General features: G+C 37.4%; 1 protein-coding gene across 1 annotated transcript; it reads left to right on the forward strand.

Moving 5' to 3' along the window:
- Positions 1-16,269: 16,269 nt before the first annotated feature.
- LOC118730192 (natural killer cells antigen CD94) lies at positions 16,270-20,949 on the forward strand. Its single transcript, XM_036457976.2, has 5 exons — positions 16,270-16,402; positions 16,953-17,057; positions 17,456-17,607; positions 18,522-18,649; positions 20,774-20,949. Exons 1-5 carry the CDS (start codon positions 16,270-16,272, stop codon positions 20,898-20,900), a joined length of 645 nt encoding a protein of 214 aa, XP_036313869.2. The 3' UTR covers positions 20,901-20,949.
- Positions 20,950-20,965: the final 16 nt, after the last annotated feature.

Genomic DNA, 20,965 nt, shown 5'->3' on the forward strand with positions numbered 1-20,965 from the left:
CAGAATATATTGTAAAAATCATATTTCAAATTATTTAAAGTCTAAAATAACATAAATTATACTTCTTGGAAATATAATTTTTATTTGATTTTATTATCTATTTTTTGCCAACGGGAACCATGCATATGCTTTAAAAATCCATAATACAGAAGTACTTATTTTGAAAACTAACATTTCTTTCTCCTACTACTCTTACCCTGGTTGGCAGTTGGACATCCCCTGAGGGGTCCCAGATTGGAGAGGGTACAGGCTGGGAGGAGGGGAACCCCAACCCCTGTGCACAAATTTTGTGCACTGGGCATCTAGCTCAGTCATAAAAAGGAATGGAGTACTGATAAATGCTGGTATATGAATGAGCCTCTAAAACATTATGTTTCAGTGAAAGATACCAAAAGGTAAAATACAAGGTGGGGTAAAAGTAGGTTTACAGTTGTTCATATGGAGAATAAATAAAATAATAAAGAAATGATAATACCAGAAATAACTCTGTTTCACATACTCACAATTGTGGACCTACTTTTGCCCCATGCTGTATAGTATGATTCTATTTCTATAAGATATTCTGAATAGGTAAATCCACAGTTACAGAAAACAGATCACTGGGTGCCAGGAAGGAAGGGAGAATGAAGAGTACTGCTTATTGCGGTTTTAGTTGGGATAATAAAAATATTTTGAACTAGAAATTAATGATGATTTCTACAGGCCACTCTCAATACAAGACAATAAATTTGGACAAAAATATCTTATGTTATGTTATGTTATGTTATGTTATGTTATGAATAATCTTAGTAATATTTTCAGTATGATAGATACTGACCAGTATATTGACCAATATCGTATCTAATAGAAGGATAATGTGAAAATTAACCATCATTCCATCACAAAGATGGCAGCACCACCCATTTGTCCCTGGAGCCTCGGTTTCAGGTCCTGCTGCAGCAAAAACTCTCCAGATAACCATGTTTACAGCTGTAGCCATTCATGATCTTAACAATAGGAATCAATGATCCGGTTTAGTGAATAACAACTCATATGAATGCTCAGAATACAAATTGGCTATGAAGTTGGCACCCAAGAGGAGTCCAGAGGTTAGTGAGTGTGAATGGTTCAATGAAAAATTACACTTCACAAAATACTTAAAGTCCAGCTGGTGGCAGAAGAAATCCATCTGGGAATTAAGCACATCAGGAGTATAAAAGCTGGGTTAGTTTAGGTTTGCTATGGTTGAATGAATCTAAAGTGTAGGTTTTTATGTTCTAGCATAAAATAAATTAATTTTTGAAGTAGTAAATAAGTCTACTTATAAGTGAACAGAAACTACTTTTTTTTAGTGAAAAGGTTATTTCTAATTTCCATTAAAAAATGGAGACAAGTGGGGAGGATTCAAGATGGCTGCACAGGTAAACACCTAACCGCAGCCGCACACAAGAATTTCAATGGAATACAACTAAAATATAAAATGGACATTGCCCAGAGCTACAGGTAGTCGACTGACTGAAAATTCTACAAGAAGGAAAGAGAAAATCAGAAGGAAAATCAGAGGAGCTGAAAAAGCCTAAGGTACGGAGACATGCTGCGCGTGAGCGCACTTGTGCGGAGAGGATGGAGACGGAGAGGAAGAGAAGGCTGGGTGCCTGTCTGGCGTTCCCTAGCAGGAAGGAAATAAAAGCCCTGGACTGGGCTGAACCCCAGAACCGGCAGCGCTGAGCCCCAGTTCTGGGCCAGACCCTGGGGACCCAGGCTCGAGCAAGGGGAGACGGGGCTGTGAGACAGAATTCCGGGGGAGCAGCGAAAGGTGGAGCCCCCAGAGTTGCGCACACTGCACACAAAAGAAGGAATGTTGACTCTGATGCTAGATTGCCCTGGTGGGAAGGAAACAAGAGCTCCTGCCGTGCTGGGCCTCAGTTCTGACTGCTCTGAACCCCAGTTCTAGGCCAGACCCTGGGGACCCAGGCTCAGGCAGAGGGAGATGGCTGTGAGGTGGAGTCCCAGGGGAGAGGAGAGGGGCAGAGCTCCAGGAGTCGCGCACATTGCGTGCAGAGGACAGTCTGTTGACTCTGATACTAGACTCCCCTAGTGGGAAGGAGAAAAAAGCTCGGGACTGGGAGGAATGCGATGAGGAGCAGGAGCCACTCCCGGACACCGGCCAGCCAGTCGCCGGCAAGAAGCAGGGTGATGGGGCCTCCGGGGGGGGGGGGGGGGGGGCGCGCTGCTGCTGGGCCCTCAACTGCTGATTGCGGGCCACGGAGCTGAGGCGGGGGGCTGCTTCCAGAGAGGTCGGGCCCAGAGCAGCTGGGTCGGGAGCAGCCAGGCCCAGAGCAGCAGCAGCATCCAAGCCAGGAGCAGCCAGGCCAGGAGCAGTCAGGCCCAGAGCGGCTGGGCCCGGAGCAGCCGGTTCTAGAGCAGCCTGGTCCGGAGCAGCCAGGCCCAGAGCAGCAGCATCCAGGTCCGGAGTGGCAGCAGCCAGACCCGCAGCAGCTGATTGTGGAGCGGACCAGAGCAACAGAGGCCAAGCCTGGAGCAGCCAGGCCCGGAACAGCTCGCTCCTCGCCTGCCCATGCCCCAGGGCTGCTTCTCAGACATGGATGGAAACTTTTGGGGGAACTTGAGGGTCTGCTGAATCAAGTGATGAAAGCTTAGATCTGGATGTGTTTGAGTTATTATAGCTCTGGGGTGTTGATCTGTGAGTGCCTTGTGTGGGGTCTGGATGGGGTTGGTTGATCTATTTGGATGTGTCTTTTGTTTGAAGTGTATCCTTGGGAATGTGGAGAAAATGCTAAGTAATTGATTTGCTACCTGAAAAATTTAAAGTTCTGAAAGTTTAAGGTCTCTTGCCAAAAAGAGGTTTTAAAGCTAACACCTTAATTTTAATGGAGAAAGGGGAAGACAAGCCCTTCCCACCCAGAACAAGTAATCCAATTCCAACCAGCAGCTATGTTTAAACAATGTGTCCATTTACATTTGAATGGCTACACCTTTTGATAGCCTAAGAGCAAGTTTAAATGTAAACAAGTTTGCTCTCAATTCCCAGGGCAGAAAAAAACAAGGTTTAAAATTATTAGATTTTAAAATTTATTCTTAGAAGTGTAAACGTTTATTAATTAAAAACAAAACAAACAAAAAACAACAACAAAAAGGAGATTGAAAAACCTGATGAATAATATTAGCTGTTGATTGTAGTAGAGTTGGAGATACAGGAGGGGAGTGGACTGACAGTTATCAGGGAAAGGGGGAATGGTGGATGTGGGAAGAGACTGAACATAAACTGTGCACCCATGGATGAGGACAATGGGGGATGGGGAGGGGGTGGAGGGTGGAGTGGGAACTTGGTGGAGGGGGGAAGAAGTGAGGAACCTTTGTAATAATATGAACAATAAAGATTGATTTAAATAAAAATAAATAAAAAATAAAAAAGATGGCGGCACCAATAGTAGCCAGGGCACTGGATGCTGGCAGCATAGTCCCAGCAATGAGCCTCAGCATCCCATGAGCCCTGGTATATGGAGGGAGGATAGGTGGACAGGCCTCTGGCCGGTGGCTGGCTAGGGCTTGTGGAATGCTGGGGAAGCATCGCCCCGGTGGGAGGGAGGGCAGGATACTGACATTTTTGCAGGCCAGGCTGAGGGACTGCCCCCTCCCCGTGCATGAATTTCATGCACCAGGCCTCTAGTATACTGATGACAGGAAATATACCTTCTTTTCAAATGCACCTGAAGCATCTACAAACATTATTCAATAGATGTATTGATCTTTCTTTATGTATTTATAGACAATTAATATTAATATGAAACTTAAGAAAAGTAAACACATATGGATACTTTAACTGAATAAAGTACATATATATGCTCTATATAGATGTGTGTGTGTGTGTGTGTGTGTGCATCCTAAAGCCAGTGTTCTACTTTGCAGAAAAATCCTTGAGAAATATTACATTAGAGTCAGAAAATTATATTGATGCCAATTATCTTCACTCCTCATTAATATTGTTCTGTCATGTTAGCCAACGAGGCTAGAAAAAAACTAAATAAAAATATTAAAATTAAATAAAATCTCTTTATTTCCAGAAGACATGATAATGTATGAAAATAATAAGAGAGAATCAATGATAAACCCAGCTCAAATAATAAGTAATTTAGCAAATTAGCAGGTTATGAAATTAATTTACTAAAATAAATAACAATAGTTTACAGAAGTAAGACCAATTAGAAGACAATGGGTGAAGACCCTATTTACATAACAATAAATACAATAAAATATTTAGGAACAAATACAAAAATAATTTCACCAATGCACAAGGGATAATAAAAATTCAGAAAAAAGTGTTTTAAAATATATTTTTAAGAAAGAATAAGCTCTGTGTTTTGCATACTCATAACTGAAAGTTCATTTTTGCCCCATCCAGTGTAGATGTGACAGATAATTTTTTTAAACAAAGCAGTCAATTCGCTTTATTTTAAAATTTTATGTACACAGATGAATGATCTGTATGACGTACATTCAATATAGAAAGTTTTGTATATTTTATAATGTATAGAACATCTCACAATTACACTAATCTCCTACCGAACATCTTGACATCTGTTCTTAATTTTTTTTCTCAAGCTCCTTTCTCATTCAATTTGGAGCCAGATAAATTTATTTCATGTTTGACTGTGTGATGGTTTCACAGCTTTATTTGTATGTCAAAACTTTTTCCATATGTTCATTCCAGGCTTAGGAAACGTGCAAATGCTATTTCCTTTGCTTACCAAGATTTTTGCACTAACTTACTCCTATTCACTTTTATAGGCTCAGCTTATAGTTAAGACAGATACTTTTAATTCCATTGAAAATGTAAATAACAAGTGATGCTATTAACCAAAGGAAATATAACAGACTTTGATGAATTATACACATTTATTAGCAAAATTTTGATGTATTATTCTAGCCAAACAATTGATAAGATACGTTGCAGAAAATGTTGGTAAAAGTGAATTACTTTCCTAATAAAAAATTTCTGAATTTTTAATTCTTAAAATCAAGAATTGAGAGAACCATATTGATCATTACTGAAAATATACCAGGTATTTTAATGCTAATAAAGTTCAGGCTGATAAAAGACCCGATCTAGTGATGTTTTTAGATATAAGGGCTTCCTGTGTGGTTGCATTGTAAGAACACTTATTTTCAGATTCTTCTCACTTACTTTTTTGTGTGTAGGACAAAAAAGACATTGTACTATGCTTTTATTGTCTTCTCTTTATATTCTGGGTTGGATTTTATACCAAGGAGCATCAAGAATTCTTATTTTCAGTCTTCTTTCCCAAGAATTATAATCTCCTTCTTCCCAAGAAAATACATATTCTGCAAAGATCCTCGCATCTTACTCTAAAAAGCAGGTATTTGACATTAATGTATTTTACGTACTATATATTATTCTAAAAATTATTAAATAAAATTTGATCAGAATACTTTTATTAGGACATGGAAAGTGATATTTATCAATAAGAAGGTACATGTTCAGATAGATAAAAGATCTATAGACTGATTAAGAAATAGATGGTAGGTAGGCAGATGAGAACAGACTTGAATATATTTTCTTGATTATGATAACCATTGGAAATAAGACCATTAGAAATACTTGGAAGGAAATTCTTAATTTTATGTGGAAAGATGTTTAAAGAAAATAAAAAAGTTCAGAAAACTTACTGCTACATTTGTACATTCAGTAGTACATGGAATAGCCATAGACTATTTAGAGACTGAAACATATGCAAAGCTTCCTTTTAAAAATTTAAGATTCCTCTTGAGGTAGAATGTATTAGATGTGTAAAATACTGAGTTTGGCATTAAAGTCAAGTTGTTGGAATTATAAATTGCATAAATGAACCTAACAAATAATGATATTAATAACAAAATTATTAAGATGTGACTTCTGCAACCATAGTGTCCTAGTGAGGAAATGGCAGCATAAAACAAAACAAAAGGTTATGGTGGGTTTAAAGAAACATGTTATAAACGAGAGTGCGTGGGAAGACGTGATAAATTCTTTCTGAAAGATCAGAAAAGTTTTCTTGACAGAGGTAGAATTTAAGTCATATTTTAAATAGTTACCTGATGATAGTGGAGGAATACAGGCAAACAAATCTATACCAGTGTTTTTCAACCTTTTTTGGGCAAAGGCACACTTGTTTCATGAAAAAAATCACGAGGCACACCACCATTAGAAAATGTTAAAAAATTTAACTCTGTGCCTATATTGACTATATATAAAGTAATTCTCTTGAATAGGAATCAAATAAACACAAAGAAAGTATTTTATAATTACTTTATTATGAAATATTAAGTAAACAAAATAGTGAAAAATTATAAAATTCTTGTCTTGTCTGCACCTACGGCACACCAGGCAACATCTCGCGGCACACTAGTGTGCCGCGGAACAGCGGTTGAAAAACGCTGATCTATACTAAAAAGAGAGAAGAGTTTAACCATAAATATGATGGCCTATAAGTAAAGTTGGGAGATTTTCTATTGCTGACTTTAAAAAATATTTTATTTATTATGCAATGACATGAATTAATTCAACACATGTCATCAGTTTGTAAGTTGGTAATTTGTAACTTAAGAAAAATATTTAAGTTGACTGTAATAAAAAATGATATGCCCTAATTTTTTTCTAAATCTTTTTTGAACTTTAATTATCATCTGTTGTTAAAAATATTCTCTAAATTGAAAGAAATTTCAAATTATTTAGTAGGTTTAACTCTATAATCTAGATAGCATCTTTATGAACCATGTATTTTAGTTACGGCATTTCTATGTCCAAGGAGGTCATAAGAAATCTTTCGTTCCTTCCATATGTGTATGCTTTTCAGAAATGGGAGAAGCTGTGACTTACTCTGAGGTGCGAGTTCATACTTCATCCCAGCCGCAGAGGAGGGCAACTGACTACTCTGAAACCGAAGGGATTGTGTGTTCTGCACATCGAGGTCTGTAGCTTTCTCACTTTTATTTTATTGTTTTACTTGATACATAAAAACAATGTCTGGTATATGTCTGAAATTGAACAGGACAAATGCAAAAATTTACACACAAATGAAACTATAACCTCCCAATCTTTGTGGATAATAGCCAATATATGATACACTGGGCAACATGACCTTAGCTCTAGATTAAATAAATGCATTTCAAGTGAGCAAAAACATTTTATATGAGATTATTTAATGTACCATATCTAATCTTACCAAGATAAACATTCACAATACTAAATATTTAAGAAATAAAGAAAATCAATCATTGATTCATACCTTCAAAAAATTTATAGTTACTTAATTTTAACCACAGATAAAGACAAATACCATATGATTTCACTTACATGTGGAATCTAAAGAACAAAATTAATGAACAAACAAAATAGAAATAGACTCATAGATGCAAAAAATGTACTGATGGTTGACAGAGGTGAGGGAGGCTGGGGGATTGGGTGACAAAGGAGAAGGGGTTGAGAAGTACAATTTGGTAGTTACAAAATAGTCACAGGGATGCAAAGTACATCATATGGAATATAGTCAATAATATTATAATAACTGCTGAAACCAATTTGGCTCACTGGATAGAGCGTTGGCCTGCAGACTGAAGGGTCCCAGGTTCCATTCCGGTTAAGGGCATGTATCTTGGTTGCCGGCACATCCCCTGTGGGGGGTGTGCAGGAGGCGACTGATGGATGTTTCTCTCACCGATGTTTCTGGCTCTCTATCTCTCTACCTTCCTCTCTGTAAAAAATCAATAATATATATATTAAAAATATATTTTAAAAATATATTTTATTGACTTTTTTACAGAGAGGAAGAGAGAGGGACAGTGAGTTAGAAACATGGATGAAAGAATCATCAACCAGCTGCCTCCTGCACAACCCCCACTGGGGATGTGCCCGCAACCAATGTACATGCCCTTGACTAGAATCGAACCCGGGACCCCTTAGTCCGCAGGCCGACGCTAAAATGATAATAATATTGTAATAACTATGTATGATGTCAGGTACTTGAAATATCAGTGGGAACAGCCGAAACCGGTTTGGCTCAATGGATAGAGCATCGGCTTGGGGACTGAAGGGTCCCAGGTTCGATTCCGGTCAAGGGCATGTACCTTGGTTGTGGGCACATTCCCAGTAGGAGGTGTGCAAGAGGCAGCTGATTGATGATTCTCTCTCATCGATGTTTCTAAATTTCTATCTCTCTCCCTTCCTCTCTGTACAAAATCAATAAAATATATTTTAAAAAAAAGAAATATCAGTGGGAACACTTTGTAAAGAATGTGATTGTCAGACAACTATGCTATACAGCTGAAACTAACACAAAATAATATTAAATGTCAATTGTAATTGAAAAATAAATAAAAATTACACCTGCCATTATCAAATACATAAAAATATATTTTAAAATATTTTTATTGATTTCACAGAGGAAGAAAAAGGCACAGAGAAGCATCAATGACGAGAGAGAATTATTGATCAGCTGCCTCCTAAATGCTCCACACTGGGGATAAAGCTTGTAACCTGTGCATGTGCCCTGACTTGGAATCGAACCCATGACCTCCTGGTTCATACATTGATGCTCAACCACTGAGCCACCCCAACTGAGCATAAAATATACTTTCCACTCAATACTTTACCATTAGTATGTTTCTATTTTATCACTACAATTTTATTTTTATTATTTATTAGCCATGTATGACATGCATTAAGGGCAATAGTGTCAATTGAATGTGGTTTGTTTCCATATTTTAACATATAAATAGTACAATGATGCATACTTAATTTTTTTTATCCTTTTGGATATATTATTTTTTAGATTTTCACTGGTCCACCCATGTGCGCACGCAGCCCTGCCCACTTGTGTGCGCCCACTGCACACGCAGCCTCCTGGTGATCGCTCGCTTCGGTATGGGGGCATCATGGCATGGGGCATGACAACACATAGGCTTTCATTAATATAGATAATGGACATATAATTAGTTTTGTGTGTACAACATAGCGATTTGATATTTGTATATATTGCAAAATGATCACCACAATAACTCTAGTTACCATCTATCACTGTAGTTACAAAGTTTTGGGGGTATGTGATGAGAACTTATATATATTATTGATTTTTTACAGAGAGGAAGAAATAGGGATAAAGAGTTAGAAACATCGATCAGCTGCCTCCTGCACACTCCCTACTGGGGATGTGCCCGCAACCAAGGTACATGCCCTTGACCGGAATTTAATCCGGGACCTTTCAGTCCACAGGGCGATGCTCTATCCCCTGAGCCAAACCGGTTAGGTCTGTGATGAGAACTTTTAAGATTTATTCCCTCAGCACCTTTCAAGTATGCAGTAGTGTAATAACTGAAGTCACCATGTGTGTACATTGCATCCTCATGACTTATAACTGGAGTTTGTACATGTTCATCCCCTTCATCCATTTCACCCACTTTTTTCATTCCCCACTTTGCGAACTCAGGTGTTTTTTTTGTTTTGTTTTGTTTTGTTTTTTCAACACATAGAAGTGAGAGCACATGGTATTTGTGTTTCTTTGCCTGACAGCATAATGCTCTTAAGGTCCATTCATGCCATTCATGTTATCACAAATGACAAGAATTCCTTCTTTGTTATGACTGAATAATATATATGTTATTATCCATTCATTAGTTGATGCACACTTGTTTCCATATCTTAGCTATTATAAATAAATGCTGTAGTGAAAATGGTAGTGCAGATATCTTTGTGACCTCATGTTTTTGTTTTCTTAAGATAAATATGCAAAATCGGAATTGCTGGATCATATAGTAGTTCTATTTGTAATCTTTTGAGGAACCTCCTTACTGTTTTCCATAGTAGCTGCACCAATTTATATTCCCATTAACAGTGTTCAAGGGTTATCTTTTCTCTACATTCTCGCCAATATTTATTATTTTTTATAGTAGTCTTTCTAACCGGTGTGAAGTAAATCTCACTGTGGTTTTGATTGGCATTCCCATGATGACTGAGTTTCTTTTCAGGTACCTCCTAGCCATCTACATTTTTCCTTTGGGAAAATGTCTATTTAGATCTTCTGCCCTATTTTTTAAATGGTTTATGGGATATATTTCCTATTCCATTCTTATTTTTACTAAATCTGTTGGGGTGACATTGGTTCACAAAAGCATACAGGTTTCAAGTGTACACCTCAACAAAGCATCATCTGCACACTGCCTCATGAGTCCATTGCCCTATGCAAAGTCTTTCATTTCCCCCACCCTTTTCCCACTTCCACCTACCCCCACCCTCTTTTTCTTTGGCTGTCATCACATTGTTGTCTGTGACTTTGTGTTATACATATATATGTATATGCATTTTGCTTAACCCATTCACTTTCTTTCATCAAGTCTTTCAATTCCCCTCTCCTCTGATAGCTGTTAGTCTGTTCCATATATCCATGTCTCTATTTCTATTTTGTTTGTGTGGGGGGGGTTTGTTTGTTTCTGTTCATTGGTTGTCTCCCACATGTGGCCCAACCAGGGCCAGCGATCAAGCCTGCAACCAAGGTACATGCCCTTGAACAGAATCAAACCTGGGACCCTTCGGTCAGCAGGTCGATGTTCAATCCACTGAGCCAAACCCAGTAGGGCTCTGTTTCTATTTTATTCTTCAGCTTATTTTGTTCATTAGATAGCACATACAAGTGAGATCATATGGTATTTGTCTTTTTCTGACTGGCTATGCTATTTCACTTAGCATAATACCATCCAGGACCACCCATGTGCCATAACAGGTAAGATTTGCCTTTTTTTTATGGCCAAAGAATATTCCATTATGTTAATGTACCACAGCTTTTACATCCACTCTGCTGATGGGCACTTGGCTGTTTCCAGATCTTGGCTACTGTAAATAATATTGCAATAAACATAGGGGTGCATAGTTTCTTTTGACCTTTGTTTCGTGTTTCTTGGTATATATTCCCAGATACGGAATTGTGAGTCAGAAGGCAGTTCCATTTTTAATTTTTTGAGAAAACTCCATACTGTTTTCTACAGTGGGTGCACCAATCTGCATTCCCATCATCAATGCATGAGAGTTCCCTTTTCTCCACATTCTCCCAGCACTTGCTGCTTGTTGATTTGTTGATGATAGCCATTCTGACAGTGGGTGGTAATATCTCATTGTGGTTTTAATTTACATCTCTTTGGTGATAACTGACATTGAGCATTTTTTCATATGTCTATTTTCGGCCCAATTTTTATTCATATTTGTTTTGCTCTTGAGTTGAGCGAATTCTTTATGTATTTTACCTGATATATAATTTGCAAATATTTCCTCGCATAATAGTTGGTTCCCTTTTCTTTCTTTTTTTATTTTTTATTTTAAATCAATCTTTATTGTTCATATTATTACAAAAGTTCCTCCACCAGGTTCCCACCCCACCCTCTGCCCTTACCCACCCCCCATTGTCCTCATCCATAGGTGCAGTTTATGTTCAGTCTCTTCCCACATCCACCACTCCCCTTTACCTGAGAATGTCAGTCCACTCCCCTCCCGTATCTATGATTCTATTATGATCAACAGTTAATATTGTTCATCAGGTTTTTTAATTTCCTTGGGTGTCTTTTTTTAAAATAATAAACTTATATTTTTAAGAATAAATTTTAAAATCTAATAATTTTAAACCTTGTTTTTTCTGCCCTGGGAACTGAGAAGCAAACTTGTTTACATGTAAACTTGCCCTTGGGCTATCAAAATGCGTAGCCATTCAAATGTAAATGAACACATTGTTTAAAGGTAGCTGCTGGCTGGAATTGGATTACCTGTTCTGGGTGGGAAGGGCATGTCCCCCCCTTTCTCCATTAAAATTAAGGTGTTAGCTTTAAAACCTCTTTTTGGCAAGAGACCTTAAACTTTCAGAACTTTAAATTTTTCAGGTAGCAAATCAATTACTTAGCATTTTCTCCACATTCCCAAGGATACACTTCAAACAAAAGACACATCCAAATAGATCAACCAACCCCATCCAGACCCCACACAAGGCACTCACAGATCAACACCCCAGTGCTACAACAACTCAACACATCCAGATCTAAGTCTTGTTAACGAAAAAACCATTGAAACTTGTAAAGAATTTTTTAAAGAGTTTATTTGAGCCTTACTGTCGACAATTGCCGGGAAGCAGAACCTCAATGGATTGAGATAATGCTCCAAAGAATGGTGGACTACATTTCTCTATTTATACACTGAAATCAAAGGAGGGACATAGGTGGGATACATGAAATTCATTGGTGATGGGAGTAAGGAGGCGGGAGAAAGCAAAGTGGTGGGAAACTCCTGGGATTGGATAAAAAGTAAAATGATGGACGTGTACTCAGGTGAGTGCAGGAACAATTAACATGATAAAGAAGGAATTTGAGGCATCTGTCCTGGTGCCCACCACATTTGGTTGTTCCCCAGGGGCTCTGGAAAAAGGGAAGTTACAAGTTACCCAGACATCTCAGACATCTTAGAGGCAAAAAGGCAAATGGGCTCAGTAAAAAGATCAAAGTTGATCTTTGGGAAATATCTGGGACATGACTACCTACTATAACCTGTTAGATATTTAATTTTCAAACCATCTTTTGTGGGTTATCTTAGGTCTCTGGGTTTGCAAGACTGCCACGCAGGCCTTCCCTGTGCTTGTCAGGTTAGCATGTGGCTTTTTTCTTTCACAGTCTTCATCACTTGATTCAGCAGACCTCCAAGTTCCCCCAAAAGTTTCCATCCATGTCTGAGAAGCAGCCCTGGGGCATGGGCAAGCAAGGAGCGAGCTGCTCCCGGACCCAGCTGCTGCTCGACCCGGCTGCTCCAGGCCCGGCTGCTGCTACTCTGGGCCCAGCTGCTGCAGCTCCAGGCCTGGCTGCTGCTGCTCCAGGCCCTGGCTCCTTTTCAATTTGTTGGTGGTTTCCTTTGCTGTGTAGAATCTTTTTACTTTGATAAAGTCAAACTTTACTTATTTAGCCTTTGCTTTTAGTGTCAAATCCAAAACATCATCACCAAGATGCTTACCACATATGATTTCTTCTGGGGTGGTTAGGTATCAGGTCTTATGTTCAAGACCAAACTATTTCAGTTAATTTTTGTATTTTCTCCACATTTCCAAGGATACACTTCAAACAAAAGACACATCCAAATAGATCAACCATTTCGTTTTTTGTTGTTATTATCTCTATACTAGAGGTGATTTTAAGAACCACATCAAATTATTATGTCTTTACCTTGAACTTACGGTATAAAATAGTGCTTCAGTTTCATTCTTTCATATGTAGCTGACCAGTTTTCCAAGCACCATTTATTGAAAAGACTACTCCTCATTGTATATTTTTGGTTTCTTCATCATATATTATTTTGGGGATCTCTATTCTGTTCCACTGATCTATGTATCTTTTTTTTAATATTAATATTAGTGCCATACTCTTTTGATTACTATAGCTTTGTATTATAGTTTGAAATCAGGAAGCATGATGCCTCCAACTTTTTGTCTTTTCTCAAGATTGCTTTGCCTAGCTCTGGATGTTGTGGCTTAATTGGTTGAGCTTTGTCCCATGTACTGAAAGGTGGACAATTTGATTCCCAGTCAGAGCTCAGAGCACACACCCAGGTAGTGGTTTTAATCCCCGGTAGGGTGATTGATGTTTCTGTCTAACATCAATGTATCTCTCTCTCTCTCTCTCTCTCTCTCTCTCTCTCTCTCTCTCTCTCTCTCTCTCTCTCTCTCTCTCTCTCTCTCTCTCTCTCTCTCTCTCTCTCTCTCTCTCTCTTTTTCCCTGCCTCTCTTTCTAAAATCAATGAAAACATATTTTAGAAAAGATTGCTTTGCCTATTTGGGATCTTTTGTGGCTTCATACAATTCTAGGATTGCTTGTTCTACTTCTTTAAAAGAGTCCATTTTAATAGGGAGTGCATTGTATCGGGTCCAGTAATAATTAATGTCGTTTTTCAACATTCGTTTAAAATCTTGCTTGGCGTTGACTTGTATTGACATAACCTTCAAACACGTGTTATCTACAGAACGTGTGAAGTGCAATTAACAAGTTTTGCTTGAAAAAGTTTGTGTTTGGTTTGGTTTTTGTTGCAAAACTAGGGCTAAGAAGATGGCGGATGAAGAGCATATTCGGCACTGCATGCTTTATGAGTTCCAATTAGGAAGAAAAGCAAGTGAGGCTGCAAAAAACATTTGTAGTGCTCTTGGTCAAGATGCAGTTAGCACCAGAAAATGCCAGCGTTGGTTTGAGAAATTTCGCAAGGGAAATTTTTCGTTAGATGACAAGAGTGGTTGAGGCCGTGTGTCCAATTTTGATCAAGAAGCTCTTTAAGCTCTTTTGGAGCAAAATCCTCAAATTACCCAACAAGAGCTTGCGACAACTTTAAATTGTTCACAAAAAACAATTTCCAATCAATTGCGTGCACTTGGCAAAGTCCAAAAGTTTGGAAAATGGGTTCCTCATGAGTTGACCGACAACAACCTTAATCAAAGAGTCACAATTTGCAGTTCGCTCCTCTCTCGTCAAAACCGTTTGCCGTTTTTAGAGCAAATTGTTACCGGAGATGAAGAATGGGTGCTGTATGTTAATTTGAAAAGGCGGCCTCAATGGTTGGACAAAAATGAGGCTCCGCAGCCCACGCCAAAACCTGACTTCCATGCGAAAAAAGTGATGTTGTGTGTTTGGTGGAATTTTAAAGGAATTCTTCATTATGAACTTTTACCATCTAACCAAACCCTACAAGTGCAGTGTATAGTGCCCAATTGGAAAGGTTAGCCCAAGCTTTAAGAGAAAAAGAACCCGCGCTGATTAATCGGAAGGGCGTAATTCTTCACCACGATAACGCACGACCGCATACTGCAAGAATCACTGCTGAAAAACTGTGCCAGTTGGAATGGGAAGTACTCCCTCAACCTGCATATTCTCCTGATATTGCCCCTTCCGATTACCATTTGTTTCGTTCTTTGCAAAACTTTCTTCTTGGAAAAAAATTTAATAATGAAGAATGCCTCAAAAATGCATTGACCGAATCTTTTGCATCAAAATCACAAGAATTTTACAACAGAGGGATTAAAATGCTTCCTGAGCGTTGGACACAAGTAGTAGAAAACAACAGCAACTATATTGTTGATTAAATTTTGTTGTATTGTTTAAATAAATTCGATTTAAAAAAGTATTAAAAAACAACATTAATTATTACTAGACCTATAGAAATTATCTCATTGTTCAAATAGAGAAGAATAGTAAAAAATGATGATTATATACATGAGAGTGAATATTATACAGTCAACTTAAAAACATTTATTTAGAAATGTCTTGGCCTGTTAAAGCAGTAAAAACTTTAACTAGGTAAAATAGACACAATCAAGGAAAATGATGGTGATGTGCTTCTGTGTGAACACTTAGTGTTTGGATTTAATTTTCTTCCTTCCTTCCTTCCTTCCTTCCTTCCTTCCTTCCTTCCTTCCTTCCTTCCTTCCTTCCTTCCTTCCTCATCACCAGAGGATTTTTCCATCATTTATTTTTAGAAAAAGTGGAAGGAAGAGGGAGAGACAGAGAGAAACTCCCATGTGGGAGAGACACATCCATTGGTTGCCTCCCACATGCTCTCAACCAGAGCCAGGAGCCTGCAACCAAGGTACGTGCCCTTAACTGGGATTGATCCCAGGACCCTTCAGTCCACAGGCCGACGCTCTATCCACAGATCCAAACCCACAAGGAAGTGATTGTCTTTGTATTTCTTTTTGATATGTTCTCAAATTTTCTAATGGAATAAAAGTATTGCCTATAACTTTTAAAATTTTTATTTTAAAAAGAGAATATTTTCATCTTACAGTTATATTAAAAATAATACCAAGACCATTAACTCAAGAATAGTTTTACAACACAATTGGCAGCCAGATAAGGCCAATAGACATGTCTTTGGAGTTTGAATATGAAATACTTAAAAACAAAACAGAAACAGGTTCATAGATATAGAGAAGAGGCTGATAGTGGCCAGAAGGAGGGTATTAGAAAACTGGGTGAAAAAGGTGAAGGATGGGTCATTACAAAACAGTTTTGTGTATGTAAAGTACAGCATAGGAAATATAGTCAATAACATTGTAACAACTATGTATGGTGCCAGGTGTGTGGGGTGGCACTTTGTAAAGTATACTTATTATCTAACCACTATGCTGTTCACCTGAAATTAATACAAAATAATGCTGATTGTAAAGCATAACTGAAAAAATGGAGAAACTGAGAATAAGCATCTAGAAGCCAATGCTGAACCAATTAACTGCTCTCTTTCTATTAGGCTACTCTGCCTCACAGACTTCATGGAAGTTAATTTCTGCGGTTCTGGGCTTCATCTGCTTGGCGCTCCTTGTGACTGTTGGAATCTTAGCTACAAAGAGTAAGTCTCTAAGATAGAAAAGAAGTCAGCTTGCTCACTGCTCAAGGAGAGGAATCTCCTTAAGGTCTTTTATTTTCTAAGGTACTATCCTTAGCACCAATTCGTTTTTTGTTGTTATTGTCTCTATACTAGAGATGATTTTAAGAACCACATCAAATTACTATGTCTTTACCTTGAACTTTCCCGACTTTGTCCTTTCCTTCCTACCATTCCATCTACATAAACTAGAAACTCCTCTTTCTTTTGCTGCCTGTTAACCTCTTTCTCCTACTTAAACTTACACCAGGACTACTTTTTTCTGAGAAATCTCCCACAGGTTGTCATTATCAGAGTCAATTTCTCTGTAATCTGTGATCTTACTGATATTACGTTAATTTTCCCATCAGGCTTGTATTATTGTTATTAGATTTGTTTGTGTATCCTCTCCAATTAGATGGTGCCTTTAGATATCTATTTGTAGTCACCAGACAAATAAAGTGCTTGTGCCATAGTACACTTATCTTCAGGCACATGTGACAAACCACACTGATATTTGTGATTTGGTCTCCAGAAACAGAGCCATGTTCAGGCAATGTGACTTTCAGTGAGAAAACAGACCAGAAGGAATTCATTTCAGGAAATTTATCGATTCTCCCGCTGTCGACAAAAGTTCAAGGTAACTAGGAACAAGGTCACTTTTCTTTAAAGATAGAAAATCAAACTATCTATGTGTTTATTTATATGCATATACAATAATTAAGTAATAAAACATATGACACACATATCATACAGTGTTAAATACCCAGAAACACATTTGCTAAAAATCCACTTAAAATTGGAAGTTGTCAATAAAGCTTACATAGTAATAATCGTCCCATTAAACTACAGTGGCATAAGTCACACCTTAGCATACTGCCCATTAGTTAACAGAGCAGCAGTTTTAAATGGGTGAATAGAATTGATCATATAATATATAAATTGCTTCTCACTTATTTTTCACAACATAAACACCCATATTCCTACATATAAATGCACTAAGAGGAGGCATTTAGACTGACGGTGATTTTTCTTCAGGTTCAAAGTGTCACCCTTGTGAAGACAACTGGCACCAACATGGGGAAAACTGCTACTCTGTTTCTGCACAACCAAGTTTTTGGAAAAATTGTGACGTTCATTGTACTACGTGGTCTTCAAGTTTTCTTAAAGTAAATACTGAAAAAGAAATGGTAAAAGCAAGTATATGTTTCTTAAATTTTAGTAGTTTTCTGCAGGAGGTATTTCTTGGGCTTTAGGCTTTGTCTGCTCTGATATCCTGTTTCCGCACAGGGAAATGCATTCGAGACGCCAGATTATACTGTTCCTTTTTCTTGAAACTCTTCCTGGGGACCTGGTTCAAAGCCCCTAAGCCTTATATGAGTGCAAGCTTTATTCCCGTCTGCACTATTGCCTTTCTCCACAGCCTCCTTAGTTACCAATAAGGTTTTATTACTTCCACTTCCTCACCCACTTTTTAAACTTCTTCACTATGTGCTTACTGATGTTTAATTCTATCCTCTCACAATTTTACTGTCCTCTTTTAAATCCTCTGTAACCACACCCTAGTAAGTGCCTATTTACTTTTATGGTTTATCCTAAAATATCTATAGTATTTAAAAACGTATTTGATCACCTGGTCCTAAAATAGTTTCTGTTAAATCCTCTCTAATTTTATCCGGTAATTTCCTTACTGTGGCAATGGCTTCCTTAATTTGTTTGCATCTTTCTTTCTTAAATTCACAGGTAACAAGTCTATTTATTGCCTTTCAATTCTCAATATGCAGCACAATATTCACAGTATTATGAGGGCTACATAATAGTTGTATGATTAATGAATAAATTATAGGTTATTGGTGAGTTGCCAAAAAATCCCAAGGGCATTTTTTATTATAGTGTTACAATTCCAGATAAAAAATAAAAATGTTTAATGAAGTAAATAAAACTTTTAATTTATATATATATATATATATATATATATATATATATATATATATATAAAATAAATTAAAAGTTATATATATATATATATATATATATATATATATATATATATATATATTCAAAGGTATTATATTCATTTATTTCCTGTTCTTATTCTTTCCAGGATTTTGTAAAAAATTTTTCAATGAAGCAATGTCATATTGGAGCAGTAAAGTTTTGGATTAGTTTATATTACAACAGCAGTGAACAGAAACGGGCTTGGAAAGATAGCTCAGCTTTTACTTTGGACAAGTAAGTATCTTCTTATTAGTTTATTTTAAAATATATTTCTACTAGAGGTCCAGTGCACAAAATTCGTGCACTGGGGGCGGCGGGGGGGGGGTGGTGTCCCTCAGTCCAGTCTGAGTCCTCTCCTATCTGGAACCCTTTGGGGGATGTCTGACTGCTGGTTTAGGCCTCATTCCACATGGGATCAGGTGTAAACCAGCAATTGGACATCCCTTTCACAATCTGGGACTGCTGGCTCCCAGCTGCTTGCCTGTCTGCCTGATTGCCCCTAACCAATTCTTCCTGCCAGCATAATCATCCCCTCTCCACTCCTCTGCTGGCCTGCTCATTCCTAATTGCTCTCCCTTGCCAGTCTTATCACCTCCATCTGCCCTAACTTGCTGGCCGTTTTGTGGTGGCCATATTTGGTGACATGGGCACAGCTATCTTTGACCACATTGGGGCAACCATCTTGTAACCAGTGGGGGTGGCCATCTTGTGCAAAGGTATGATGGTCAATTTGCATATTACCTCTTTATTATATAGGATTATTTTTAGAGAGGAAGGGAGATGGAGAGAGAGAGAAACATCAGTGATGAGAGAGAGTCCTTGATTGGCTGCCTCTTATTTGCCCCACTCTGGGGATTGAGCCAGCAATCCTGTTCTGTGCCCTGACAGGGAATCGAACCTTGACCTCAACCACCAAGCAACACCAGCTGTGCTCTTCCAGCTATTTTGAAATACCAGTCCCAGAATAGCAATATTACTTAATTTCTAGTGTGCATATAATTAGATGTTAAATTCCACCATGTGAAGTTTTCTATTGAACCTGATACTTATTAGTCCAACTCACATAGAACTCTTAAAATATTTGACCTTTAGAAATGAATAACAATGATGTTTAGTAAGGGGGCTGATGATTTATACCTAGTAGAAACCAGCTGATTTTCTAGGTATAGACTTAATTTTTATTTCTCTGAACGACAAAAATTTCATACATAATATATAAAGACATTTATGAGGGGACTGTGAAGGAAAAACTATGTTCAAAATAATATTGAAATGTGATTTTCAGTTTTAATTTTTCATGAGTGAATGGAAGTATTTCTGAAACATTATAACAAAATATATCAAAGGAGATTCAACACTGAAGCAAATATAAGAAAACACTTGTCAATTATGCTAGACAATTAAAAATTTGCAAAATATAAAACAAAAACATGACAATGTTGGCACTACTTTGGGAAGGAATATAATCACTTTTATATTAACAAAAAATGTATCTGTATTTAGTATTGTTACAAATAAATGAGTTAATCTTTTTTACTATAACAGAATTAATTTTAAAAGTGACAAATTTGGATAGGTATATCTCAAATAATAAAATTTCTTGGAGTCTCTGAAATAACTTTTGATAGTTGAAAACAGTTCTGACACAAAATTTGAAAACTGTTCTCATCCTACCATGTTATTAAGATAAATATAAAAGATTCTATTTTATCAAGTACCTGGACATAATAATCAGGACTAAAAATAATTTTAGCATTTCTCCTTCATTTACTTGTTTTTAAAATCCTCACAGAGGAGAGAGACAGAGAGAGAGAGAGAGAGAGAGAGAGAGAGAGAGAGAGAGAGAGAGAGAGAGAGAGAGAGAGAGAGAGAGAGAGAGAGAGAGAGAGAGAGAGAGAGAGAGAGTACAACCTGGTATAGGCCCTGACCAGGAGTGGAAATTGCCAAGTTTTGATGTAAGGGACAACACTCTAACCAACTGAGCAACACTGACCTGGGTTCATTTACTTTGAATGAAGCAAATGCTCTCCTACCCAAAGATAGCAGCTTTTCTCTTCATTAAACAAGCACTTGCTTGTTGTCATGTCTTTATTAGGTTCCAGATCTCTGAAAATTTTGAGTCAGTTATAGTCAGCTTTATCATTGCATTAATGGACCAGTGTTTTGAAGGTCCTTGCTCTGCCATTTTCCTTCCTTAGGAGTTGAATGAAACAATTCTTATTTATTATTTACATCTTTAAAAATCTGCCAAAGAAATGTATGTTCCTTTATATTTCAATTAATGCATAGTAACCTTTAAGAATAGGATTAATCTATGAAATAAATTTTAGTAAAAATAGAAATTCTTTTCTCCTCTAGGATCCAGTTAGCAAAACCTGACATTGCCTCTAATCATTGCAAATATATTCAAAATGGTCAGTTATTGGATGATAATTGCGAAGACCTTGGTCATTGTATATGTAAGAAGACAACATTTGGAGACTGAATCTCTCACATGCGAGATATAAAACTGAAAGCAACAAATGAACAAACCTGAAAAGCAACAAAATC

Source organism: Pipistrellus kuhlii, unplaced genomic scaffold (genome assembly GCF_014108245.1).
Source record: "Pipistrellus kuhlii isolate mPipKuh1 unplaced genomic scaffold, mPipKuh1.p scaffold_m20_p_3, whole genome shotgun sequence".
Taxonomy (NCBI): Eukaryota; Metazoa; Chordata; class Mammalia; order Chiroptera; family Vespertilionidae; genus Pipistrellus; species Pipistrellus kuhlii.

What these genes read in the sequence shown, in the direction of transcription:
- LOC118730192 (XM_036457976.2), top strand. Translation starts at nt 16,270, where the DNA reads ATGCTGAACCAATTAACTGCTCTCTTTCTATTAGGCTACTCTGCCTCA. An exon ending in TGGAATCTTAGCTACAAAGA is followed by an intron (nt 16,403 to 16,952) that starts GTAAGTCTCTAA and finishes TTTGGTCTCCAG; the next exon opens with AAACAGAGCCATGTTCAGGC. An exon ending in TAAATACTGAAAAAGAAATG is followed by an intron (nt 17,608 to 18,521) that starts GTAAAAGCAAGT and finishes TATTCTTTCCAG; the next exon opens with GATTTTGTAAAAAATTTTTC.